The sequence below is a fragment of the Hippopotamus amphibius genome, chromosome 11 (genome assembly GCF_030028045.1).
Source record: "Hippopotamus amphibius kiboko isolate mHipAmp2 chromosome 11, mHipAmp2.hap2, whole genome shotgun sequence".
NCBI lineage: Eukaryota > Metazoa > Chordata > Mammalia > Artiodactyla > Hippopotamidae > Hippopotamus > Hippopotamus amphibius.
Window position 1 is genome coordinate 1352198 of NC_080196.1, and position 27950 is coordinate 1380147.

Genomic DNA, 27950 nt, shown 5'->3' on the forward strand with positions numbered 1-27950 from the left:
AAAGAATTTTAAGTGGTAGGAAAGAATTGTGTCATAGTTTAGTTAGAAAAGCTTACCCTTTCCTGGGACTTCCCTGGTGGTGCAGGGGTTAAGAATCTGCCTGCCAGTGCAAGGGACACGGGTTCGAACCTTGGCCCAAGAAAATCCCACATGCCGTGGAGCAACTAAGCCCGTGCACCACAACTCCTGAGCCCTTGTGCCACAACTACTGAAGCCTGCACGCCTAGAGCCCGAGCTCCGCAACAAGAGAAGCCACTGAAATGAGAAGCCCGCGCACTGCAGCGAAGAGTAGCCCCCGCTGTCGTAACTAAGAAAAGCCCACATGCAGCAACGAAGACCCAATGCAGCCATAAATAAATAAATAAATTTATTAAAAAAAAAAAAGCTTATCCTTTCCTAATGGTACATAAAATAAACAATAATGCCTCTGAAGAGCAGTGGTGTCTTGGAGTCAATGAAACAATGTGTTTCTTGCAAATCTGGTGTGTATTTTAGACCACACAGCCCTTTATTTTCAATCTATCTGTAACAGAATGGAATTCTAGAATCGTGGAGCTGGAAGGAAGCTTGGCGGTCATTTGGTCTAACTCAATCTAGTGCGTGAATCCTTTCAACAATATATCCTGGATGACAACTCCCAAAGAAGCTGAAAGCTTCCCATCAATTGTGGAACCTATCAGAGAAAGCACGCAATCCACGAGAGGATTTCTCAAGCAAACCACATTAAACACCCCCAGAAAAGGTCTGACCTCAGAAAATTAAGATTGATGTTCAGGGAAGGACACCACAAAGTGAGCACAGCAGTGACAACCGGGAGGAATGTATCTGCAACATATTTAACTGATAAAAGATTTATAGGAATTCCTATAAATCAACAATGAAAACGGTAGAAGAACCAAATGGACAAAGAATAGGAAAAGGCATTCCACAGAAAGGAACACCAGAATATCTAATGGCGACATAAAAAGAGTTCAACCCTGTTCTCAATCAGAGATACAGCTATGACATTATATAACTGTCCTCTAATTTACAGGATAAAAGTATAGATTTTAATATTTAGTAAAGTGACACAGAAAGTTTATTAAAAAGAACCCCCAAATGAATTATTTTATAAAGTAAATATTCATTTTATAATTTAAAATGGTAATCTTATTTGTTTTCTAAATTAAGGTTTACACACATCAGCTTGCTTTGAAGCAGCATAATACCCTTACAGAGAAATACAGTATATTTTGTTATTTCCAAATAAATATACATACATATCCCCTGTTTCTTGCATTGCTAGAACTTGCTTATGTTTTAAGAAAACACAACAAACTTGTAAACTTGAGCACAGTTAAGCACAACCCAGTAGGGGAAATACTCACTGCGTCTGTTCAGAAATAAAAATCTTAATGTTAACTGATGCAGTGGAAATCACTGCATGAATGGTTTGCCGTTTTAAGGAAAACGACAAGTTGGGTGACAGCTATGAGTAGGTCAAGTACAATTCAAATCATTAAGGACAACACACAGTTAGTTCTAGAAAATATTTCGATAGGTTCTCGGGCTGTGAAGGTCAAGTGATGCTCAGCGCTGCCAGGACTAAGCAAAGGCCAGGTGGGAAAACAATCCTCCCCCGCCCGGAAACAGTAAAAACCTCCCCGACCTGCGTCTCACAAGGAGGTTCCCAATTCAAAAGACGGGTACCAGCTCTGCAGGACCGTCAACGCACGCGGCCCCAGGCCAGTCACGTGATCCTGCCAGAGACGCCGGCAGCAGCACAGACGTGGTCTGTGCGTGGACGCTCACCTGGAGACGCTTTAGTTAGTGACTGTAGGTTTCACAGTTTACAATGTCCATGTATGTACGAGTCAAAGGATAAGGTTTTTGTCTTTTTTTTTTTAAGACAGTTTCTAAAGACAGATATATGTTGTGCGTATACTGACAGGGAACATTTTGCAGGTTTCATCTTACTGTTACCACACTGTGCACGACACCAAGAAAATAATGCTATTTGAAAGGAAAAGGAAAAATAAACTATGCATGTTTGCAAGTTTCAGATAATAAATGAACGACAGAATTGCAAGACTACCCAGACGTCCAAGCTGTTCCAGACCATGGGATTTTCAAAATCTGAAAATTCTGTATCTTCCTATTTTATTATTATAGGTGAGTATACACACAACCCCCCAGGGAATGAGGCCTGGCCTATTGTTTCTGGGGGCAAGCAAAACAGATGGTTCTAGTCAAGCCCTTCCCAGCGCCCATGTCACCAGCCACCTGCTGAGGGTGGCGGCGTGGGGGTGGCCGGGGGAGGTGGGTGCTGCAGGGAAGGGAGGGGGTTTAAATCAGAACGGACAGGTAGAGCCGTGAGAGGTGGCGGAATGTAAATTACGTCTGGCTTTACATATCGGAGTTTTCATGTTTTATTAGTAATAAATCCACCTTCCCCCCCTTAAACTGCTGTCACAACACGTTATTAGTGGCTCCTGACACTAATGCTTGGAATCTCTGCCGTCGTTATTACACAGCAAAGCCTCGGAAAGAATTCCAAGCAATCTGTCCACGTCACACGTTGACAAAGCAAGTGGGGGGCGATGGGTGGAGAAGATCGAGCTCTGGAGCAAGAGTGAGAAAGCCTGAACTCCAGCCCTGGCTCTGCCCCTCAAAACCTAGCTGGTGAACCCAGGCAACCCAAGGCAAGGACCTGAATTTCTTTGAGGTTCAGTTGTCTGGTCCGTAAAACGAAGGAATCAGATCCTCCAGCGGGAAGGAGGCAGCCGGCAGCCTGGACGGCTGGGCTGTGGCAGCAAGGGAACGGTTACCCTCCAGGCTGTCCCAATTAGCGTCTCAACTTAAAGGGGAAAAACCTTCCATAAGCTACCAAAAGATGAGAAAATACTGTAGAAAGCTGATTAAATATTTCCTTATGTTAGTAAAACCAAATAAGCCAGGATGACTTTTTTTTAATTACACATAATTATTTTAATAATTGCTCTTCAAATAATGAAAATTCAGTCACAATGAAAGTCATCTAATTTAAATTTAACATTTAAAAATGTTAAAGTTTTTATTGTAGCTAGCAGAAGACAAAGACCGATCTAAGAATTTATATGTAAGTTATAGCTTTGACTAGAAACACATTCTTAAACAGTTATAGTAACTGCAGACAAGAAAGGTGGGGAGAAGTTTTAACACGGTTACTGGAGTTACACTTACAGCAATCCCTGCACAAAACTTTTTAAATTTCCACAAGTCATATAAGGGAACTTATAAAAAGCTCAGAGGAATTATTTTAGGAATGTCATAATTGGGGTTAAAATATAATAAGACTGATATTAAAGCTTCAAAAACCAACCTAAAAGCAGGTTTGCCATCTTGAACCCAAGAGATGTCACTAAATGAAAAAGGACTCTGATGACTTAAAAATAATGGAAACTCTGCTAGTTATAATGTTGGAATCTTTCACTTGGGAATAAAATAAATACAATAACAGCTAAGAGGAAAAGACATATTTTTATTAGTATGAGGTATCTTTCTCTGATGTTTACAAACCGCAGGAATAAATAACAATTCCTTTCCAAATAAAAAAATGGACAACAAAAAAACCTTGGAAATTAAAAGTTTCAATTATTTTTTTTCTGCCAAATGATGAATTTGGGCTGTGCTAGTAAAATTATAATGTTGGCTTTTAAAGATATACTTCTTAAACTTTCACTTTTTGTTTCCTAAAATCATTGTCTACATTTAACCACTACACTTCTCATTATAAACTCCCTCTTAGCATATATTTAGTAGAGTCGCCGATACTGATGTGACAAATGCATTATCCCACAAATCGAACACCTGGTCTCCACTCTTCTGTATTACATTTTTTAAAAGATAGAAGTCTACTGTAAATTAGGATTTCAAACATTTCTTCAGAAAACCATTACATACCAAAATCTGTCAACGGATTCTTCCCCAAAACTATGCTTTTGAAAAGAGACTGCTTGACCTTTTCATCCTGAGTTTTTATTACACTTACGTTTACGTTACATAAGACACACAATCTACCTTGACAAGCATAACACCACTGCAAAAACAAATCATATCACCACAGAACTTCAGGGTGAAGAGACCTCAGAGAGCATCTAACCCAATCCTATTTTCCCAAAGCCTCACACCCCATTTTACAGATGCAGAAACTGAGGCCCAGGGAAGTTACATGTTTGGTTCATGAGTCTTGCTTTTCATGACTAAAAAGACTCTGGCTAGTCTAATTCCTTCTGTTTCTTCTCATGAAGAAAAAATATCCTGTGCTAGTATTTAAGATGTTTTACATTTCAATATATTGATCACAGACATAAGATGAAGCAGGCTTAAATCACAGAAGAGCTACATAATTTAAACTGGGTTAAGTAAATACATATCTATAAATGTTTCAATGCGGTGAAATCCTTAGCTATCTTTTAGATTTATCACAAATCTCTAAGAGATAAACAACTTACAAATTTTTAGACATTAGCCACATTTAAATATGTGTTTTCTTAATGTCTTAATTATTCCAATAATCGGTATTTTCATCATTATAGTGATGTTTCATGAACACATCTGTATACACAACAAACTATTTTACTTAATTTTATGAAGCTCTATTCATAAAGGTCTAAAGTCCCAATACAATTTAAATAAAGCACAGATTATTCATAAGGTCTATTTGATAGCAGGCAACAAACATGTCTTCAGTTCCACACGGACGGAAGACTGCAAGTAAACAGTAAATAACAGCAACAAAATCGGCATAACCGAGAACTCACGGTACTGCAGAGAGCTCAGGCCGCAGAGCTGATGCTGAACACACAGGCCTGAGTGCAGCACTGCACGAAGGCCACGTGCGAACATCTGGAATTAGGACCTGCTGCCGGGGGAGAAACGAGGTGCCCCTGGAAGCAAAGGTGAGCAAGAAATCTCTGCACTTCGCGGTCGCTGTTTCACCCAGAGAAATGGAGTTCTCGTCTCGCTAGAAGTTCTCAATTGTGTTCGTAATTGCAAGAAAATGAGTAAGGTGAGTCAACACTCCTCGTAAACTTCTATTTTATCATGAAAGCAGATAAAATTAATCTGCAGTGTTTCTATTAAATATTTCACGAGCATATGAACTGACACTGAGAAGTCTTTTTTTTTTTTAATGTGACAGTTTGTGTCAAAATTTTGCTGAAATGTTTTTACGGAAAGCACTAAATGTAATTTATGCTATATTATAAAGAATGAATTTTCACACTTTGCAATTTAAAACCTCTGACCAGATAACTGCAAAACCGGGATATTTATATTGTCAGTTAAAATACATATCTTCCCAAATGGTATATCTATAAATTCTTTCAGAATTAGGATGGCAGAAAACAGGAAAAAAAGGAAAGGAAAACTGAGCAAGGCCTGTCAAAAGAGAAAACGTGAGGAAAATGGCAAGCTAACATTTCACTCGCCGGAGACTTTCCACTGTGCTTCACGGACCCTGTGTCAATATAGCTGCTCCACCAAGACCATCATCACAAAAGATGCTCAGCTGGAGGAGCAGCGTCCTCAGGAGGAGGCCCAGAGAGCAGGGGGGCAGCTAGAGACACGGGGAGCCTCCCACAGCAGAGCCGGCGGCACTGCTCGCTCCTCCAGGACACAGAGGAGGCGCGCAGCACCACGACCAAGGCAAGTGTTCAACCCAGGCTGAGGGTGCCACCTGCAAACAAGGAGAAAGGAGTCTTTAAAAGGACACATTTGGGGCCAAAACTGGACTTCCGGCATTTATATTAAAACAACTAAATTTTCCACTGATTATTAATACTTCACGAGAAACAGTGGTCACATGAGAAAGCATGCTCTGGGATTACAGACTCTCTTGTCTATCAATGTAAATAATTTTAGAATATTTACATATTTTAAAATATTTTTATCAGATTTTTTTAAAGCACAGTTTTGGCATAGTTAGAGGGTAAAACTAAGAATTAAAGAACAAATATTTTAACAGTATAATCCTAAATAATAGAGTGTAGTCTATTTTATGGATCAACTAGAATGCTACCTCATTAATTACATGGAAAATAACACAATTAAAAAAAAGAGAAGCATTACATAAGCTATCATTATACTGTAGTACAAATTTTCAAATATCTAAGATTTTGTAAGATCCATTTTACAAATGTAAAGCCATCACAAATTACACAAATTAGTTATAAGGTGCCAATAAAATTTTGAAAGAGCTCTATAACTCACATAAAATCTGTTTCTCTGGTTTTAAAGTGCATCCTTCCTAACAGCCATTTAAAAGGTTGTAGGCAAGCTGAAATGTTTTAAATTATTCTACGTTTAATTATTTATGTAAAATATTCACAAAGTTTTATCAAGGAAAACTGATGTGCTGATGCTAGTATGAAGAAAACTAAGATACTGGTTAAAAAAAGTTTGAAAACAACGTTCTTCTGTGAGATTTGCCTGCTCCAGACATGATCCTTTGAATTCAAGCAGTCGGAGGAAGTGGTGTTGCAATATTGTCCTTTTTCTGAAAAAGGTCACATAAATAATTTGCAAGGTACTCTCCCACTAAGAGAAAGGGCATGGTCTAAATCTAATGATGACCAAAGAGGGACGAAAAATGTAAAAGAAAAAGTATACAGGCACCTGCAAAACATATTATATTCTGGCTAAAAGTTGTTCTCAAACAGCACATGTCAATCTACGACAAATGATAAATATTTCTATCTAAATCTAGATCAAATACATGTGATATTTTGATAATGTTTTATAAGGAAGTTTATCTATAATTGTAACTAATTCAAACAACGTAGGCTTTGGTTTTGAGAACTGTTATGATGGTGAAAGTTCGTCTTATAAAATTCCATTTAATTAATTAAATTGAAAGCTCACAAAATTATAAAATAATTACATGTTTAGGATCAAACTCAAATGTGGATTCGTTCAAACTTTTCTTACTTCTTGTATTTACACAGCCCACACTCCTAAAAAATGAGAGCAACACAGACCTAGCTATGCAGACACACTGAAGTTAGCACAACAGCTTGCCTGAACCAGAGAAACAGAACACACGTGTACGTGTGTATCTTCTTTTTCTGCTGATGTGTGACAGGGCAGGGCCACTTCAGCACTCCCAAGCAGCACGCGGCAGCAGGGATTTGTCTTCTGCTTCCCTACAGGCAGCGAGGCCCGGGCAGCGCTCGGCGGTGGGACCGGCCCTGGCAGCCCCGGCCCTTCCCGCGGTGCCACAGCGACAGGCGAGGGAGCCTTCGCGAGCTCTGAGAGATGAATTATAGTCAGTGTTATTTTCTGAACCCAGAAATGAGGGAAGGGGCTGTTAAGATATCAAATTTACTAAGAAAATAATTATGTGAGAAATAAGTTGCTGTCACAAGAGAGACTTGCCAGGCGCTGCGTCTGAGCAAGGGGTTACACACACCATCGGACTCGCGTGTGTGACGCAGAGGTCCGTCTGCAGGACCCGAGCGCACCGGGGCGGCCGGCAGAAAGCGGAGCAGCGGGGACGCGTCCTCCCCAACCCCCTCACCGTCACTGAGAGGCCGCGAGAGCCGCGGGACGCGCACACCGGGCAGAGGCTGGGACGCGCTACCAACGCCCCTTCTGTGACCTGCTCCCACGCCTCACGTTTCTAAAACACTCGGTTTCCCTTCATTAGATCCTCATGCCTGTGCTCTCACCAAATGCACATCCGAGACTTGAAAACTACCTTGGAAATGTGTGGGCAGCCGCAGAGAGGCGCTCAGAAGCAGACGCGTCTTAAATATTAATTACAGTGATGACTGTCACCTTTTAGGGGGCTGATGTCATTATCGGGGAACGTTAATGAAGACATTAAATGGCCTGTTAATTGCACACGCGATCTGAAGGAATTTATTTGTCCTTGTACGTCGAGTAGCGAGTCCAGCACGGGGTCCAGACCGCAGTAGGCGGCAGCTCGGTTTTCTAAAATGCTGGCATTTGAGCAAAGGTTCCCATGGAATGTGGACTGACATTTCCTCCCGGTGACCGGCTTAGCCGGGAAGGCGGCGCCCAGGCCAAGCCCCGCAGCCCCGCAAGCAGCAGGCCATCGCGCGCCGCTGCAACGGTGTCCGGTGTCTCTGCCGCCCCCCTCCTGCCCCGCCGCCCCCGGCCCTCCGCCGCCTGCTCGCTCTGACGTGCGTGTTATCTTAGCCGATTCCTATCGACTTACAGCACTGGGTGACATACCTTCAAAGATTAAGCTTTCCCACCTGGGACGTGTCCAGAAATTCAGGGTATTACAGCTTCCCACAGCCTTCTCCATTCTCCTACACGCCTGTGTTATCAATAGAGGCTTTCTTTCCTATTTTACGTTTAACTACAGGACGCAGGCGGCCGGGCTGATAGAAGCCGGTTCCCGCTGTCACTCACGCCTGCTCCCCCTGCCCGCTGCCGCCCGCGGCGGTGGCCCTCTGCTGCCACCTACGTGCGGGAGAGGGCACAGCGCCCCCGGCCCCGGAACGCCCCTGGTCCGGGCGGAATCGCGGCTCTGATCCCGACACATGACAGGGAAGCTTCGGGAATAATTTGCTTCCCCGCAAAAGTGCAGATGCTTACCAGGAATTTCCATTTATTCCTCTGTGAAGCGACTTTCCCAAACTGGAAGAGTACCGAAGACGCGTTATTTCACATCTACCAAAACCAACAGTCTTCTCCCTTATCGCTGCTGACAGATTTTAGTGAATACGGCCACTTCCACAGTCACGATCGAAAAAGAAGAGCAACAAGAAGTTAACATTTTAAGTCACTTAAATGATTACAATAAAAATAATCTAGCAAAACTGCAATCTAAATATCTTGCCAAATGATATGATCAAATGGTCACTTTCATAATATTTCATATAAATTAAATGTAAAGAAACCAGGTTAAAAAAAGTATCTACTCCCATTATTTAAACTACCAATAACTGAAATACTGTGGTTTAATCATCACCTAGTCTCTGTCAAACGCGCAGATGCAGCCTTTCCAGGGAAGACAGAAAAACGCGTCGGAGCCCTACACAGCCCTCAGCCCTCCCTGGGTGCAGGTCACGCTGAACTGTCCCATCAAACGTCAGCGTCAAAAAAGCAAACAAACAAGAAAAACACTCCAGGGTGAGCCAAATGAGAACCTTCGGCAAAACAAGCCCGAAACAAAACAAAACACAGCAAAACAACAAAACCTTTCCTCCGCGAAAACATTTAACAGTAATTAATCTACTCAGTAAAGGCAGAGATTGGTACTCCCACTTGGGACTACTCAGGTTGTCGACCATCCTAGAGAACGCTGCTTAAAGGTTTATCTTGTCGACACTACGAATTCCTGAAAGACTTCGTACTGTTAAAGTAACTGGCACCCGTGAGACGTACGGGGGCAGGAGGGGAAAGGAGGCGCGGCAGAGGCTGCACCCTGATACAGCAAACAGAACAAGAGCGCCCGCTGGGTGCCCCCTCCGCCGACCTGCGAGTCACAGAAACGGCACGACTGCCGTCAGTCACCAGCAAAAACTCCGTTCTAATCACTGACACGAGGACCGCACACAAGAGAGCTCATCACTGAAAATTCAATATTTTCTTTCTAAGGAACTGTCAGTCCAAGTCCGTCTAATTACAAGCCAAACCAAGCCTTTATGCATATTTACTTATTAACTGAGTAGATTTAAATTCATCATGAATGATTTTTTAATTAACATCCCTAAACAACATACACTTCTTGTGAACATTACTAGAAGAGTAATATAATGAAACCTACTAATCTTGATGTGAGACGTTTTCCAAAAATGGAAATCTAAATTAAATAAACCTTCATACAATGTATTACTTGCTGGCACTGGTAAGGCATCCAATTAATGATTTACAGTAGAAATATATAAAAAAGATATTACACATTAATTTCTCTGAAATATAAAAGGTTTCATTTTATCTTACTATACATACCAACTTCAAGGATCCAAGTTTAACAAAGAGAATTCTATAAATTCCATTTGTATTAAAAGGATGAAATAGAAATCTGTTTGATACCAAGCTCTATTTGGTGTTTTAAAGGAGGGGTTAAATTTAAATTCTTAAATTTACATACTCTTTCTGTGGGGAGGGGGGCAGATTATCTACGGTATTAAACAAGCTATTAGTTATGTCCACACCTTAATTTATGCAAATTATGTATTCTAATCTACTTGGGAAGCCAGAAACAGTTCTCCATACATCATTAGAAGTCCGAAGCAAAAAGTTTCACTCATAGCACCTTCACTGACTTACTACTGGTTTACTATTTGTGTTTATAGATACATCTAGAAACTAATATTAAGATAAACATGTACATTTAGCTATTTGCATTAATTCTGGCTTAACTGTGCAAAGCTAACATAATACTTTGGATTTTATTTAGTAAACAAGTCTCTATTGCAAGTGAATTAAGAGTACCAAACCTAACAAACATACCTTTGTGTGGTCCACTAGTCATAAGAAAAATTCCAAACATTATTAGCAGTTATCAAAATGACAATACCACCTAGAGCTAGCAAAACAGACAATCCGTCTGAACAGGAGAGCAGAGCTTTCACAGAGGGGTCTCTCTCACAGGAATTCTTAATGGGCTGGAAAGGACTTTTAAGTGGTTCCAGATTTGAATTCAGTTGCTCAAAGCTGCAGCAGGCTTCCGAGGAGAATCTGAGCCGGGCGGACACACAGGGCACCGACCCGCTGGACCCGCAGGAGCAGACGATAGAGATGCCCAGCATCCTGTCCTCCTAAGAACCACAGGAGCCCGTCAGCCGCGTTCACATCAGCGGGGTTCATGCACTATCAGCACAAACATTAAATCCTAACGTGAAAAGGCTTTTGTGCTGCAGCCTCGCCTTGCTACAAACGGAAGAGGGTAGCACGTGCATTAAGCATCACAGAGACTGAGCCGCACAGGTGAAGGGCCACAGGCCCCTCCGAAGGAAAGGATGACTGGAGAACAAAAGCAGAAAAACATCACTTCCCTGGCGCACGGGGGTCGTCACGGTCCAGCCGGAGCTCCTTTCCCACGACCCTGTCCCGCTGTCAGGGAGCTCATCTCTCCAGAAACAGACACGCTGTATGTAGCCCGCGTGGACGTCAGGTCTACGTGCAAACACACGTTGATCATCCCCTGGTTCTCACAGCTGCACTCACCGCTCTTTACCAAGGAAAGCCCTCCGCCCAGGAGGTACCTTCACAATTTCAACGTTAACAATTTGCTAACACACTAGAGCGATTTTATGTCGCTCTAAGCACATATGAGAATTATACATGAAAATACAAAAATTAATTTTGACCTCATAAAATACATAAGCCTATATCAATTTATATATCTACCAAGCCAAATACGTTATCTTCAGAGACCTAACATGGAATTATAATTTACGTATGCTGAAATGTGGACAAAAATGTATTTGCAGTATTAAAACAGAAATTTATTTTTAAATCTTAGGAAACAGGTTAATTAACAGTAAACTGATTTGGCAATTTTTTTTAAAGTATGCTAATAGGAACAAATGACTTCCTCTAGTTATCAAGCCGTGGCTTGTTGACGACAGCCTCGCACAGCGCAGCAGAGGCACGCGACACACACACTGCGCGCTGCACCGCAGTGTCATCACCGAAACGGCCGCGGCCACCCTGACGCAGCAGTCCTGTGGAGTCCGTGACAGCGGCCCCGCCAGGCTTCCGTCAGCCCCGCGCGGCTGGAGCTGGGGACCGTCCGGCTACGCAGACACTGCTCCCCTGGGGCTCCTCGTAACCAGGCCCCTGGCCGTGGACACACGGCGCGCGGGACGCTGCCCACCGGGCCCTGGGCGGCCCGCGCCCCGCCATCCGCACCCCCGGCGCCCGGCGCTCCGCTCCGGAGAACTGGTCCACCTCGGGCCTCTGTGGCCCAGTCAGTGACACCCAAAGGGTCTCACACACCCGTCTCCTCTTCGCGGGTCACGACAAGTGGCCGTCTCAGCGGCAGGAACGACAGGCACCTCGAGGAGGAAAACATTCTCGCGCAGAAGCCGCAGCAGCGGGGCAGGGGGCAGGGGGCAGCCCCTCCCGTGCAGCAGTGACAGTCACCTGGCAGAGCGCGCCCGGCTCGGAGGGCCGCGCCGCCCCGCGCCGCCTCCCGCAGCCCCGACGGGCCCCCTCCCAGGAGGCTGACCCCGGCACAGGACGCCAGGAGGGCCTCGCTGAGGAGCTCACACCTGAGCACAGGTGGGCGGCAGTGGGGGATGGAGGCCACGGGTGTGCGGACAGAGCACCAGGGTGACGCCAGCGCAGAGGCCCCCGGGGAGCAGCGCGCCCGCGGACCCGCGAGCCACGGGTGCGCAGGCCGGGACCTGAAGCCGGCGGCGCGGGCCGGGCTGTGCGCTGGGCCTGGGTCTGCGTCCTGGGGAGCCTGACCCGGGGAGTCCTGCCTGTGCCCCGTGTCCCCGGGCACCTCCCCCCGCCTCCGGCCCCGGGACGCAGGCTTCTGCTCTGCCGCGCTCCGCACAGCGCTCTGCACCTGTGAGCTGCGCACAGGCTGGAAGAGGCAGCAGCCAGAGTGGACGGGGAGGCGGCCGCGCGCACGAGGGCGCAGCGGGCTCCAGGGCCGCCGGGTGGGACGCGGGCCTCCCCCTGACCCAGGCGGAGGCCGCCGCCCTGACAGCCCCTCCCCAGCAGCGACGGCTGTGCCCCCACCGCCGCCGCCTCCTCCCACACCCCCCGCCAGGCTCCCCGGGATCCGAAACAAAGAAAAGAGGGAGCAGAGGCCCAGGAGAACGGCCTCGTGCCGCCCCGCCTGCCTGCACCTGCGCGGCAGGGGCCACGCTGGCGCGTCTCTGCGGCTCTGGGACCCGGCCACGCAGGCAGCAAGCGCAGGTCCCCCCCCCCCCCCCCGCACCTGCCCTGCCCGCAAGGCGGGCCCCCCCACGGCACGCGGCCCCCCGGGTTAGAGCGGCCCCACAAGGTGTGGGCCGCCTCCACATAAACAGGAGATAAGCTGGGGTGGTGGGGAGCAGCCAGGAAAAAGCCGCCGGAGAGGGCAGGTCTGTCACTCAGGAGACTCAACGGCTTGGCCCCTCCCCGGGGCCCCTCTTCTTTCCCGGCTTCTCTCCCTGCCCTGGCCTCTCCGTCTCCGGATGCTGAGGCAGTGCCTGGCCACCCCGCCAGCCGCCTGGCTCACAATCGGCTTCCTGCCTCGTTTCCTGGGCTGGAAGTCCCACCAGGAGGACAATCAGACTCGGCCCCTTTTGCTCCCATATTCAGATCTGCCACCCGGTCCCGCACAGCCGCCGCCTGCCCCAGGTACCTCTGGGCACGTAGGCCTCCTGGCTGTCGTGGGACAAAAGCAAACAAATGGCCGACAGAGAGTCAAAAAGGAAACAATAAAGATAATTCAAGAGTCAGAAAATGAATGAGACGGATGGAGTCACTCAGTTCGCATCAGAGAAAGTCAAAGACTTAATAATGGCCTTGAACACTGAGAAGGGATTTGAAAATACTTCTCAAAACTAGAAAAAAGAAGAGCGAATGATTTTCCCTCTCCACAAAAGACACAAGGAAAAAAACAAAAAGCTTAAGAAGAAACTGAGGCGTGTGGGTAAAGAAAGTTCTTAAGGTGAGGACTACTTACCTTAGAATTATTACCATTATCACTAAGGGAGATCATCATTTTCTTCCATGGTCTTTAAAGATCGAGTTTCGATCCTGGATTGGCCAGGAACCAAATGTGTGACTTTGAGCAGCAGGTAACTTCACTTATAAAATGAAAATCACATTAAATTATTTCTAAAGTTCCTTCAGCTCTAACATTTCAAGACTGCATCAGTTTCATTTTTAAAAAACAATATAGGCGATTCCAACATGACATTGTGAGGCCAGCGGGTCACACTGGGCTAGATTTCCTGTAGAAAGATCTCGTCCAACTGCATGACCTCAAGGAGTGGTGGAAAAACCCCAAATCGTGACAGTAATGAATGTTGAACAGATAAGACATTTAAGACAGAATTTACTGAAAAATATTATTTACACAGTAAAAATTTTAAAAGAACAATAAAGCAGGCTCCTAAAACATTTCCTCATGAAAACGGGCAGGACTGTGTACACTGGATAACTTGTTCCTACTTGGGTGATGTCAGTACGCTGGGTTTCACCACTTCTAACAACCAGTACATTTCAGTCGTCTCTCGCTTCCTCCTACATAAGATCAAATCAGCCTCTCAGTGACCTACACTTTGTGAGTCATAATTTTTCTGTTTATGATTCAGAAAAATGTCTTCAGTCAGTATTTCCCAGACTGCTGTGGGTTTATTCCAAGAACCAATTTCACCTTCATTGGTTTCCTACAGGAAACCAGACCAACTTCCTATTATTTTATTTTCCTTACTTTTAGCATACCATAGCCCACATCAAATTAACTGGAAGTGAGAGTGATAGAAGACTCTGTTCTACACAGAGAGAGGCCAACACAAACAACGCCCAGTCTAGAAGTCACAGATTCAACAAGAAACACAACGTGTGCTAATATTAGAAACTTCTTCCAAAAGAGCTCCAAACCAAATAAGAAGGAACGTATTTTAATTCACTTCTTACAAACATTGCACTGTCAGAAAGCACTTTTGTTTAAAAACTGCTGTCTATGAATACAAATCCTACAAAGCTGATTACTACTGAGAAATTAGTTATAAGAAACAAAATATGAGCTTTCCATCCTAACCCCCTAACAAGCTGCGAGGAGAACAGGCAGGCAGTCAAAGGCCAACACAGAGTCTTGGGGGGGGGCGCAAAGCGACGTCCCCAATCACCCGCAGTCTGTCGTCACCCGCTGCCCCTCCCCCGCCCCTCCCCAGGCCCACTCTTCCCATCACAAGAATCCATCCGACGTGAGCTCACAGAAGGAAGAGTGGCACGGGACGCGGGCCTTCCTGGGCCCGTGGCCTGCCCTCGTCCGCTCCTCCGGAGCCTGGCAGTGCCCGGGAAGCACACATCCTCACCAACTACACGCTGCTCAGAAGATTTCTGAATGTGGAGGATTTGGGTATAAACGTATATGAGGTTCTTCTTAGATTCCTTCCACCCTCAGCTTTACGAGCTCACACAGCCAAGGACTGGCGAGGGGTTACACCAAACTCAGCAGCTGATGCCTGAAGGAAGAGCGTGCTGCAGGTGCACGTATCCACAGGTGAGCCAAGACACCCGGACACAGTGCGGCGCTTCTCCGAGCGAAGCCCCCGGCCCGGTCGCTGTCCCCTGGGCACACTCTGCAGAAGGACGGCCTCACAGATCAGACACTCTGGGGCAAGGCCCACCACCTGAGGCTGAGGCTGAAGGGAGCCCTCTTCTCACACCTGGAAAATTCTAGAAAGAATCCACTCAATTCACGCTTCCCTCATAACCCCTTGACTTTTAAACCCTCCGCACACTGGCTAACTCCTCCACCATATCACTAAGATGCTCTTCCTAAAAGCCACAGATCATCCCTAACCTAACCTAACAGCAGAGGCCACGACCTCTGCTTGGTCCTCACTCCCCCAGACGCCTCTGAAGCCCAAGGCCCGCGGACACTGCCTCCTGCCCGAACCAGCCTGATCTGCTGACTTCCTCACACAGCTCCACCCTCCTGCCTCTGCGAGCCTTCTTCCCTGTCACCCGTGACCCGAGACCCGTGCCCCCCAAATGCTCCCCATCCCCCAAGGCAGGATCTTCGTCCACATCCTGTTTCCATCTGCTGCCTTGGCTTCAGCCCCAAGAACTCCCGGGACTGAACTTATATCTCTGAACTCCAAATCTCTCTCAAACCTCACCACATACTTTACTGACTTACCTGAATGTCCTTCGAGTACTGCTGCTAGAACACGTCCCAGAGGGAGCCTCTCACACCCCGCCCGACTCAGCGTCCCTCCTCCAATGCCTGCTTCCAGCACCAGGACCACCAGGCGTCTGGCCCCGGGGCCCTGCAGCAGCACGTCCCCACTTCCCCGGCCCCACATCTTGTCGGCAGAGGCTCAGCCCTACAGGCTTCCTGTTCCATCCTCCCCATTCCCACTTCTACTGCCACCATCTTCACCCGACAGCTTCCTACTCTTCTGAAGCCCCACCTCTAGACTCACCCCTGAATCTATTTGTCTCCTGTTCAAAAACAAGACAAGGACACTCACTCTCACCACTTTTATTCAACACAGTTTTGGAAGTCCTAGCCATAGCAATCAGAGAAGAAAAAGAAATAAAAAGAATCCAAATTGGAAAAGAAGTAAAACTATCACTATTTGCAGATATCATGATGCTATGCATAGAAAATCCTACAGACGCCACCAGAAAACTACTGGAGCTCATCAGTGAATCCATGAAGTTGCAAGACACAGAATTAATACACACACACACCTGTTGCATCTCTATACACTGACAATGAAAGACCAGAAAGAGAAATTAAGGAAACTCTCCCATTTACCACTGCATCAACAAGAATAAAATACCTAGGAATAAACCTGCCTAAGGAGGCAAAAGACCTGTCCTCTGAAAACTATAAGACACTGATGAAAGAAATCAAAGCTGACACAAAAAGATGGAAAGATATACCATGCTCTTGGATTGGGAGAATCAATATTGTTAAAATGACTCTACTACCCAAGGCAATCTACACATTCAATGCAATCCCTATCAAATTACAATGGTATGGGAAGGAAATCCAAAAAAAAAGGGGGGGTTCTATGTACACACACCGCTGATTTACTTTGCTGTAGAAACACTTGCAGCAACATGGATGGTCCTAGAGGCAGTCATATTACGTGAAGACAGCCAGAAAAAGACAAATATATGATATCACTTATATGTGGAATCTAAAAACACGATACAAATGAACTTATCCACACACAAAAAACGGACTCACAGACACAGAAAACAAATCTACGACTACTCCGTGGGACAGCAGGGCGGCAGGGGACGGGCATGAGGAGTCTGGGGTTAACACGCACACGCTGCTGTGCATAAAACAGGTGAAGACAAGAGCCTGCTGCCCAGCACAGGGGCCTCTGCTCCATGTCTTACAGTAACTGGTAATGGAAAAGAATCCGAAAAAGAACACATACGTGTATAACTGAATCAGTCTGCTGTACACCTGAAACTAACACAACACTGTAAATTAACTACATCGGTTTAAAAAATGGTTAATTAAACATTAAAAAACCAACCAACACCAGAGGCAGCCCAAACACAGCTCAGCTCCCTGCTCTCGCTCGGCGACGCTAGGACGCTCGCCACGCTGTGCACACGTCCCACGCCTCTCGCTTCTGACCCTCGGTCTTGCACCAACATTATGACCTGGATTTCAGCTCCCCGTTCCCACAAACGATGTCTGTGAACTTCCTCCCTGAACCTGCTCCCTGGCACCATGCAGGGCCTCGTGGGACTGAAGTTCTCTCACCCCATCTCTAAAGACCCAAAGTCATCAGCACCGGCCTCTGTCCCCCGGGGAAAGCTGAGACCCCCCACGGCGGAGGTGGGCTCCACACATCCCTGGGTCCTCCACGCTGCCCTGCACGCAAACATCACGGAAGGGCTAAACCACCTTACAAGCCCAAATCCATCGTCAGTTAAGCACCATTCCTGCCAATTAACCGGCCTCCAGGCGGAGCAGGCAGAACACAGCATAAACACAGAGAAGACTCACATACACAGCCCTCCCCCGCGCTCTCCGTGCACGGCAGGGCCGCCCTGAGGTGATAAGCGGGCACACTCAGGACCCCCGCAAGCACGGAAAGCACACTGCACTTTCTGAACTACAAAAACATTTCGGAAAAAGGGGAAGACTGACTCTTTTAATACTGAAATGACAGGGAAGGCCGTCCATAAATAAATCTTTATAAAATTTCCTGCATCTTCCCGCCATGCCAGTTTCTGACATCTAGAGGTGATAAACTATCTACTTGTCACAGAGGAAACATCTTAATCTAAAGGAAACTGAGTAACAGAGCACTCATTCCAAAACGCTCCATTTTGTCTGGAGATGCCAAGAAGCAGCTAGACAAATGATAACGTGGAAGGTGGACTGACCGCCTTGGCCCAGGAAACAGTCCTCATTCCTGGAGTGACAGGTACTGCTTCTCGACAGGAAAGGCGGACAGCCCCTCAAAGCACGGCACACAGGGAATACCCTTTCAGATGGAAAATACATTTAGAATCACTTAGAAAAATAGCTCTGCTCTAACCTAAAGGCCCTGACGCCTTCCACAGCCCAAAGCGTAAGCTTAGATACAGAATAGACTCATCAGAGACTAAGCAGCGGAAAACCTAGCCTCCGAGGCAGCACAGATAGGAAGCGCTGCTGTGGGCTGGTCTGCCGCTGTCCTCCAAGGCTAGCATCTTGGAGAAAAATGCACTGTGAAGGGTTGCGCTCAGATTTTAAATTTGGTATCAGTTACAAGACTGGGCTCTCCACTTGCTTCTCTCCCTATGTTCTACTCTTGGTTTCATTTGCTCTAGTTTATAATTTCTCCCTTAAATTAGCAGAGATATAAAACAGGCAGAGTCTTCATTCCACCCAAAGTTGGGGATGTGGAGAAAAAGCAAATTAGCTCAAATACCTTCAAGGTAAGAGTGCCAAATTCACTCATCACACAGCAAAAAAAATGCTGATAGGTTTTCTGTTCCCTGTTGGGGGGGAGGGGTCGGGGGAGGGTGGCGCGGAGCTGTTTTAACTTAGAGTTATTTGTTTTTATTTCTAAGCTCCACTAACTATCCTGATTGAATAAGTATCTAAATAGAACTTGCATCACCCCCAGCCTCAGATTTCACTCACTAAGTTAGCACTGGGAAGACAGCAACAAAAACTTGAATTAAGCAGATTGCTAGAACCCTGAGGACTGGCTTCTCAGGTTTACTGCAATTTGTTCTAGAAAGAAAAACTAAGGAGAGGCGGATAGACCACCAGAGACTCCGTCTGAACAAAGGGAAAGAAACCACCACGAGCTGTGCCACACTGAGGAGATGAGAGGCTAAAGAGAGTTTTTCTTCCAATAATTTTTACTACTCACAAGAAAAAGTTAACTCCATTAATTTGACATCTAGAGGTGATAAACTATTTGGCACTCAAAAATACTATTTTCTCAGCCAACAATATCATCACTACCAAAACTGAATATTAAAATAGAAGTTTTGACTTAATTTTCCAACATATGAACAAAATACTTCATTCACAATGTGAGTTCAAATGGCAGAAGTTTCGTGACTGTAAGATCAATTCCAAGTAGACGAATACTTTTATTCATTCTAATGTCAGCAGCAAGATTTTATTACGTTATTCAGTAACAGAGAATACACTTTTAAAAAGTGTATTAGCATTTCTGTCAGGATTCAGTAATACCCAAGCTAATACCGAGAACTAAACTTGAAGACTAGGACTAGTGGTTGCAGTGTTGTATTAAGACGCAACAGACAAAAGTAAAACACAGAACTCAGACACAGAGCCCGCAAAAGCACGGAACCAGATGGCTCACCTTGACGTGGCTCTGGGCTCCGAGGTTATAGATCTCAGTCGGCTTCACTTCGTTGATGATCTTTACCAGGCAGGTACTATCGGTGAGGTCACCATAGTGCAGTTTCATGTCTTCAGGGTTGAAACACAGACCATTAGACAGAAGGAAACGACAGAGGCCCAATTTTTTAACACAGCAAAACTGAAATGTACATTTGGAAAGACTGAAAACCGGATTGCTTCTGGAGTGACAGTCTGTAACTGTCATCTGTAGAGAAACTAAATAGTAGAAAGAGACTCACATTTGTTGCTGGGTCTATAAAGGATTCGTAAAAACTTAGATGAGCTTTTTAGAAACACATAATATCATGACAGACGTTACACAATCAGCGCATCTCACAGCGCCCAGGTGGCTGTCAGATGTGTCACAGAAGAGTGAGATTCAGACAAAGAAAATCTGGAAATACTGTGAATACTCTTGAAAGAAGCCCGTAACACCCTGAGAGCGGTGGACGCTCTATTCAGATACCCGCACCCAGCAGCTTCCAAGTCCTTCACGAGCATCGGCCACTAAGCCGTCCCGGACATGCCCGGCGTGGATACGACTGATTAAAGGGCCACCAGCTTGTTCTGACCCCAGATCTAAGCAGATCCGCACACTGACTTCACCAGCGTAACAAGGTGACACAGGAAGATGGGCGAGCTGCTCACTTCGGTATTTTCATTATTTTTACGTAATGTTGATTTACGTCTAGGTCCAATGGCAGTACCTTTCCGCACTTTGCACAAAATGATGATAATTTTCAAGGAGGAGTCACTGAACACACTAAATATTAAGATGGAAAGTGTACTGGTAGGTCATCTTCCTGATGACGTCACCACCTGTACAACTAACCGAAACGTCCAACGTTCAGGCCCCGAGGTGAGTACGGGCCACCTGGATCATTCCTGCTGGCGGGAAACAGCCTGAGTCCTCGTCACAGCTCTGGCTTTCGCATGCTGTGGGGCCCTGATAAAGTCACAACCTCTCTCTGCCTTCATCTGTCAAATGGTCTCATTCACGACCTCAAGGTCAAATGAGAAAACACCACAACTGTGTGATGTGAACTACAGCTCCCTGCAATTGTATTACCAAAAATAACGAACAACTGTGAAGACTGACAGCAGCCTGTAAAGCAACTTAAATACATCCTTGATTGCCATCTGCTTTTGGACCTGCCCTCACCAATTATTCTTAAAATTAAATAAACGTACAAAGACTGCTTGACTTGATTAAATTAGACCAAACGTGAAAAGCAGAGGAGGGCTCTGAGAACGTGGCGCTGATCTGACTGGAGGGCACAGGGATGACTGGAGACAGGCGATCAAAGGCTGTCTGCTCCGGGCTCTCAAGCGGCATCACCTGACTGGCGCCCTCATCACAGCCTACCCGCGGTGACGCCGCGGCCCAGGGCAGCGGGCCGTGAAGGGTTGCAAAGCATGCAGACAGCACTCGATGCAGGTGACTCAGGGGTAAATAACTGCGATTTGATGGGCTTTGAGAAAAATGACATTGGAAAATACCTTATCATAATATAGGAAATTACACAGAAAGAGAGTTTAGAGAAAGAAAATGACTTACTTCCTTCGATATGAGCCTGGGGGTTCTTATACAGATGCTCAATTCGGCCAGTATTAAATGAGCTGGACCGCCGTACAATTCCATGCACCTGCATTTTCACCGTGTGGAAGGATGAGAAGAAATGATAAACACACACTGAGGATTCATAAGCAACTCAGAAGCTCCTCTGCTAATGTTGAGCTTCATGAAAAAACACGTAACTGTTGTGCAGACACTATTTTAGTTAGCAGAAGCAGCTCCACTGTTGACTCCCCCCCGCCCCGCCCACAGGCAGCCCCCTCCACCCCCCGCAATGTTTTCACGGCCAACCTCGAGGAAAGTAACAGATACTGATGTGACTTCACAGTGAGTGCTCCGTTGTAGATACTCAACGCCTCCTTTTCCAAACACACACACACACGTACAGTCCCAATGCTGACAAAAATATCTCTTCGATTTGAAACCGAAGACAGACCATGCGAGGCCGTATCAGTCACACAGCCTTGACCGCACTTCTGCCCAGAGCAGCAGGAGAGGGCTCTGGGCCCCCAGCCCTTCCCGGCGCCTCCGCCCCTGGCATCTGGCACCGACTCTTCAAACACATACGTCCCGGGGTCCGCAAGAGAACCCGGGAGCAGTGCTATCCGCAGCCATGTGGAAAAGCTAAGACAGATACACAGCACAGGTCAGGGACGAGACTTAACGTCCTACGAGATTTAAGACATGAAGGAAACTCAAATGAAGGGAAGGCTTTTTTTTTAATTTTTGTCTTCGACGTAACCATGACAAGCGTGAGGGAAAAAAAAGTCACTGGGACCAGAACGCATACCTGTCCGAAGCTGAAGAAAAGACTGTTTGTGTCTGACACATTAGAGAAATTGTTCAAGACCTGGTCTCACTTCCTCCTTTGTGCTGCCAGTGCTAATACCAGCTTATGTCATCGGCTGCCCACGTTCCAGTTCTGCTGGTGGCAGTTTCAATCCTTCTCCTATTTTAAAAGGGTTCCTTCTAATGTTGGGTAGTTTCGTTTGCAGCTGAATACACGTCTATATTTTAACTCAATCGTTTTCTATTTCGAACAAAAATTAATCCTTGGCATGACTCAAATATTCCAAGTGCAGGGGGGATATTACAAGCACAGAAGATTTTCTTTCAAATAGAAAGAAATGTCATCGTCATTTTACATGGCATACATGAGAAACTGACTTCCGCAAAGGATGCAACACACCCACAAGTTAATAATGCTGTTGGTTAGACGCTTTAGCCAAAGAGCTAAAACCACACTATTTTCCCAAAGAGCTAAACCCAAGAAAATCTGTAAACATGAAAATATTTTAAGACGGGGACATCACAAACTTGGTTGACACTTCGGGAAGCAAACAGTAAAATCTAGGAAACATTAAATTGAGATTTAGGTATACATATCCATTACTTCATTTAAAATTACGGAAAATAATACTTACATTAAGCCTAAAAATCAATTCAACTTCATGGTCTCCACTTTTTCAAGTTGTCAACTGTAAAGTTCAACTACTCTATAAACTTTGTTTAATAAAAACCATGTTCACACATATACTTATACATATCAAAACTGGTGTTTACCACCTGTTATTTCTAAAATACAGAGATCTCAGATGGAAGCTGAGCTTTATTTCATTGGATACAGAGGAATTTTTACGTTCTAAACACACATTATTTAGCCTTGACAATGAAAATAATAATAACATGATTTAGTCTATTTTTTCTCTTGATTGATGGTTTCTGGATAAGTTACATGGCCCAACAGCCCACAACAAAGAGAAATGCTATATACATACACGTTTTATAGCAACACATAGGACAGATAAAAATATTCAATGACACTGATGGGTCCAGTATGAAAATCAGACAATTACATCTGACAGTCACAGCAAACAAATAACATAGGACTTTACTGTCACACTTATAACCAAAAGCACTAAGCACTAACTTGGGTTCTTTTTTTAATACAACAACAACAACAAAAAACCCTGTGTTTTAATTTGCCCTCACTCCCAACTTTTGGTGTGTGTGTCCAGGGGAAGATGGGCCGGCCACACGCTCCATCTGTGGTAGCAAGTACTGTTCTCAGGACCAGTGAGAGCGGAGTCTGTCTGCCTCTGAGACAGGTGAAATACAAACTGTAGGACAAGCCAAATGTGTGCAAACTGGGTAATCTCGTCAAGAATTTGAGATTAGCAGCTTTTTCTTTACAAAAGGGATGTAGGCAGGATTTTTTTGTTTGTTTTCACAAGGGTTTTTGGAGAAAAGGAAATAATTTAGGAAACCAAAGTGAAAAGATAAGTGAGCTGAATTTGATTCCCTGTAAACAATCAAAATCATTATTGAATCACAGCAGTTCAAAAACAAAATTTCTGAAAAACTGAGGTGTTAAATAGAAGTGAGCATTTTTGACAAATTTCAAGTCCCATTTAACTAAGTGATGAAAAGAAAAATTTCAAGTTCTCACAATGTCAGAACAAAGTTGGTTTGATTCCAAACCAAGAGTCAGATGAGGCCGTACAACAGACACATGCTGACTGACTGGTTGATTGCAGGCAAGAAGACAGAAAATTATGACTACCGGATTTTAAATTCTTCCGTGTCTAGACTTCTCTCGGAGGCAAGGAAGCCTCCCCGGGATGTTTACTGCCATCTGCCTCCTGAAAAGTTTAGATGCCGTCGGTCACGGCAGCAGCCAGCATGCACGCGGCAGTGACCGTGCTCAGACGCTGTTCCCTACGGACATCAAGTCACTCAGCCTTCACGACCACCTTCCCATCGTGACTCCCACCTTATAGGTGAGGACGCTGCCTGAGACCATGCCACCAGCACGTGGTCCTGTTAGGGTGGACGTGGTCTGCCATGCCAGTACTCAGGATGCTTTCAGAGTGAAAGCTGCAAAGAGCCTTGCCTTTTTGCACCAAGGCTTCTGGGGTTTCCAGCAGCTCAGTAAAAAGGACCCACAGACCAAGAAGGGGAGCACGGGAACGCCAGTTCTGACAAACAGCCTCCAGGGACGACTGCACACTGCACGGTCCTCACACCCGTCTCTCCTGCTCTCCTGAGGCTCCCTGTCATGGCTCCTCTCCTGGAAGGGACGCTGCGATTTACCTGCTCTCCACGCTACGTTCTGATTCGCTGCACTGTCATTGTGACCAAGTTAATCAACACAGGTTTTTCACATATTCCCAGATGCAGTTTAGCTTGTAAAGGGTTTGGCTTTGTCTTTCATTTTTCTGGTTTCTCCCTGTATTCTGTACAAAATAGATACAAAAGTATATTGTTGGCTTATCTGCTAGGAAGGCACCTGAAACCAGAGGTACCTTCACAGGAAGCATCACTCCTGTTGTCTTCCTTTCTCCCTGAAGATGAGAAGGGCCTGGGAGACGTCACACCCCGCCCTTCCCTGATGTAAAGGAACAGCCTGGACCAAGGGCCTCCTACAAAATCCGCATCCCGCAGCTGGTCAGCGCCTAGTGCTGTGCCGCCTGCCTGTCCTGTAAGAGTGAGCCCCACAGACCACAGAGCTCCTCTGGACCGCTGCCCACGTGCATCTCCCTGACCTTCACGGTGACCTTGGGGACACGCACACACATCCCATAAGTGTCAGAGAGGCTGCGGAGCCGGCAAGTGGCGGGAAAGGATGAGGACACAGGCCGGCGTCCAGCCCCGGGGTCACCGCACTCACCGCCCTGCCGAGCGGCTGACACGGTACAGAGACGTGCCCTCTGCACTGCAACACTGAGTAGCACTGACCCCACAAGCTGCAAAGGGTGCTTTTCTACAAGCCCTCACAATTCTCAGCCTTCCGCATCACGAGGCGACCCCCACCGACATTCCATAAATAAGGAGCACACGACAGATCCGTTCTCTTTATCTATATGCCCCCCATGTCTACGCTTCAGCAAAGTTCAGGAAACGAGCCGCAGTAAAAGCTTTAAACCTTTAAACAGAGTCTCTTCTCCGTGAGACGTGGGCCAGGGATGAGTCGCTACTTCTTTTTCATGTGAAGTTGCTCTCTTAGGTCATGACCAGATGCGTGGATTTCAGGGCACACATCAGGTGACCAGGGCCCGCAGCTTCAGAAATCTAAGGTGTGTGGTCAGACGAGGTAATTAGCCATAACTAGTTAATCTGTAATATACGCGATTCCCTTTCGAGGATTACAAAAACGTCTCTCTCGGCTCCAAGGTTAGCCAAGCTCTTCACACCTTCACTTCGCGTCTCTGACTGACAGTGCTGCGTCCCCTGCACACACAGGCTCACTTCCACCTCTGCTGCCCCACCACCACTGCCCAGCCGACCTGGCCCCGCTCCTCAACCTGCTTCCCTCCAGCGGACTGTCCACCGGGTCCATGTCTCACCAGCCTCAGCACGAAGGCTGAGCGGGCCCCTCGGCCAAGGAAGCCCGCCCCTTTCCTGTGTGGGAAGATCTCAGCCTGGGATCAAGCCTACTGGCGGAACCTGTAGTTCTTCCTCCCAGTGTTCATTTGTTCCTGGAGACACTCTGCTACCCAAAGTGTGCTGTGTCCAGCTGTTTCTGAGCCCCATGATACTCCTTCCATAAAGACTGGATTCAAGATAACATGAGAGCTCGGGAAGCGAGGCCCCACACATTAAGATATCTTAAGACATGCTCTCCCTCTTCACCTTGCGATTAAAGAGCTCATTTGACCCTCTAGCTGCAATGGTCCTCACACCGTAGGACCCAGGAGAGCCGCAGCAACGACAGCTGGGGGCTGTCAGAGAGGCGGGCTCCAGGCCCCGGGCTCGGCCGTATCATCTCCGGTGGGGACCTGGGGGCTCTGATGCCAAGCGCCAGGAACCCCGTGACTTAGAAGTCGGCACTCGTCCAAAACTGCGGACGCTGGCCTGTGCGTGCAGGTGCGGACAGGTGTGTCCCCTCCTCTCACGGGAGGCGGTCTGCTCGCCCTGTTCTTTATTTCACTCATGGTCTGGAGCACACGGGCTGCTGGCAGTAACTCTGGAAACTGTCCGGTGCAGCCTCTTTGAAAAATCACTCTCATATTTACTTTGACCTAAACACGAAAATATAAAGCCTGTGCTACCATCGATCCCAGTGAATAACTGAAGACAGGACAGATACACACCCTCTCCCGGCCCCCATCCCTGCACAGCGCACACGCCCCCGTGCTCTCAGGAGGAACCACTTCCGGCCACGCCATGCAGCTCCGAACCGTCCGCCTGGACCGCAGGCGGTGTTTCCTTCTTCCTCTCCTCTCTTGCCAATCATGGTTTCAGGGACCCATCCCGCCCGTGGGCTGTGATTTGCCAAGTGGGCCTTCTATTGTCTTTCTTTACCAGACTCCAATCTGCTCTTACAGTTTCAGACACCGCTGGAAGGAAACCCCCGCAGCTCACTGGCTGGCCCAGGTTTTGACTTATTCCTGAGTCTCTGGTCCCCTTAGGAACACAACGACCTGTGCTCAGGAGTCTGCCGGTTTCTGAACAGGCCACCTGCACGGAGCTCTGCCTCCCGTGCACGTCCTCCGCCCCCCCCCCCCAGTAACACTCACACTGCCATCCTGCTGCCCACCACGTCCAGACTGACCCGCCCCCCCTCCCCCAAACCGCTAGTTCACACCCCACAGGGGCTCGCTCTCCCTCGGGACCAGCCACACCCGCCTCTGAAGCCTCCGTGCACGCCGCGTCCACCTCAGAAGTGGACCGCGGCACCCACGCAGGTCCAGCCCGCCTGCTGACGTGCCACCTCTCTCCTCCCGGACTGCGGTGCCTGTGATGTGGTCCAGGACACGGCACCCAGGGCACGGCACCCAGGGCACGGCAGCTGGGCACAATGAGTACTTCAAGCTGAAGGTGTTTGAGAAAATGACAGAATCAGGAAGGTCACCCTGGCTTTCCCCCGCCCTCCTCCCCCACAGCAGCCAGGCGGGAGGGGCCCTCCCTACGCCTTTATGTCCCAAGGGGAGAGGGTGCCAAGAAGAACCCCCCAGCCAGGCCTGGCTGAGCCCCACCCAGGTCCTACACTCACCGCAGACTCCTGGACCTCATCTCTCCACCGCACCTGCTCCACACCTAACGAACACACAAGGAGGCAGGCTTACCACCTCTCCCCGTTCTCGTCTTCTCATGAAGGCTCCCATGTCACAGAAAACTTACATTAAATCAATTTGTACACTTTCACTTTAATTTTCAGACCCAGCCAGGGACCCTGGAGAAACTTCCGCTATGTTCTCAAACTCCTTCAGCTTAAAATATTCACAGCCCGAGGCGCCACGTTCCGGGGTGGTGTCCCGACCCATCTCTGTTCCCCGGGCAGGGCAGTGCCTTCTCCTGGTGCGCTCGGTACACAGCCAAATCCTCGTCCCGCTCCAGCTACCCAAGGCCTCCTAGCCTGTCCCAGAGTCTGAAACAAAGCAAGCATGTCTCTCTCACAAAGCCTTCCCTTTAGAATGATCAAAGCATCAAGTTAGCGGTCTGAATAAATATCAGTCTTTACCTTAAACTAATTCTTCTATTCTATAGATAACTAAATTCTCTGCTCTGCAGAATATGAATTGATTGCTCAATTATTATAGGAATCTATGTGTATGAACGTACGTGTACATGTATATTTCCATAATCACATTTGCCTTATTTTGATATTATAAGATGCAGAACTAGCTATTATTAGGTAATAGCACAGAAGGTCTAATCATATCTGCTATTAATTCAAGTTCAAAAGTCAAAGTTCACAGAAAAGATTATGCGTTACAGTAAGATTTTTCTTCAAATCCTGTTGCTGCGTAGATGCCAAACTTCTTGCTATTGTTTTTCCATTTGTTCACGGTGCACATTTTTTAAACAATGCACCTGCCATTGGAATAAACATGGCACCCAAAATTA

General features: G+C 46.7%; 1 protein-coding gene across 3 annotated transcripts in view; it reads right to left on the bottom strand.

Annotated features, from left to right (window-relative positions):
• Positions 1–27950, bottom strand: part of GMDS (GDP-mannose 4,6-dehydratase) — a 454717-nt gene that overhangs the window by 333765 nt on the left and 93002 nt on the right. For all 3 annotated transcript variants that reach the window (XM_057698406.1, XM_057698405.1, XM_057698407.1), the window contains exons 3-4: positions 21084–21171; positions 19485–19594 (exon numbers count right to left, since the gene is read on the bottom strand). In XM_057698406.1, coding sequence (XP_057554389.1) covers positions 19485–19594; positions 21084–21171 — 198 coding nt within the window. The remainder of the gene's footprint in view (positions 1–19484; positions 19595–21083; positions 21172–27950) is intronic.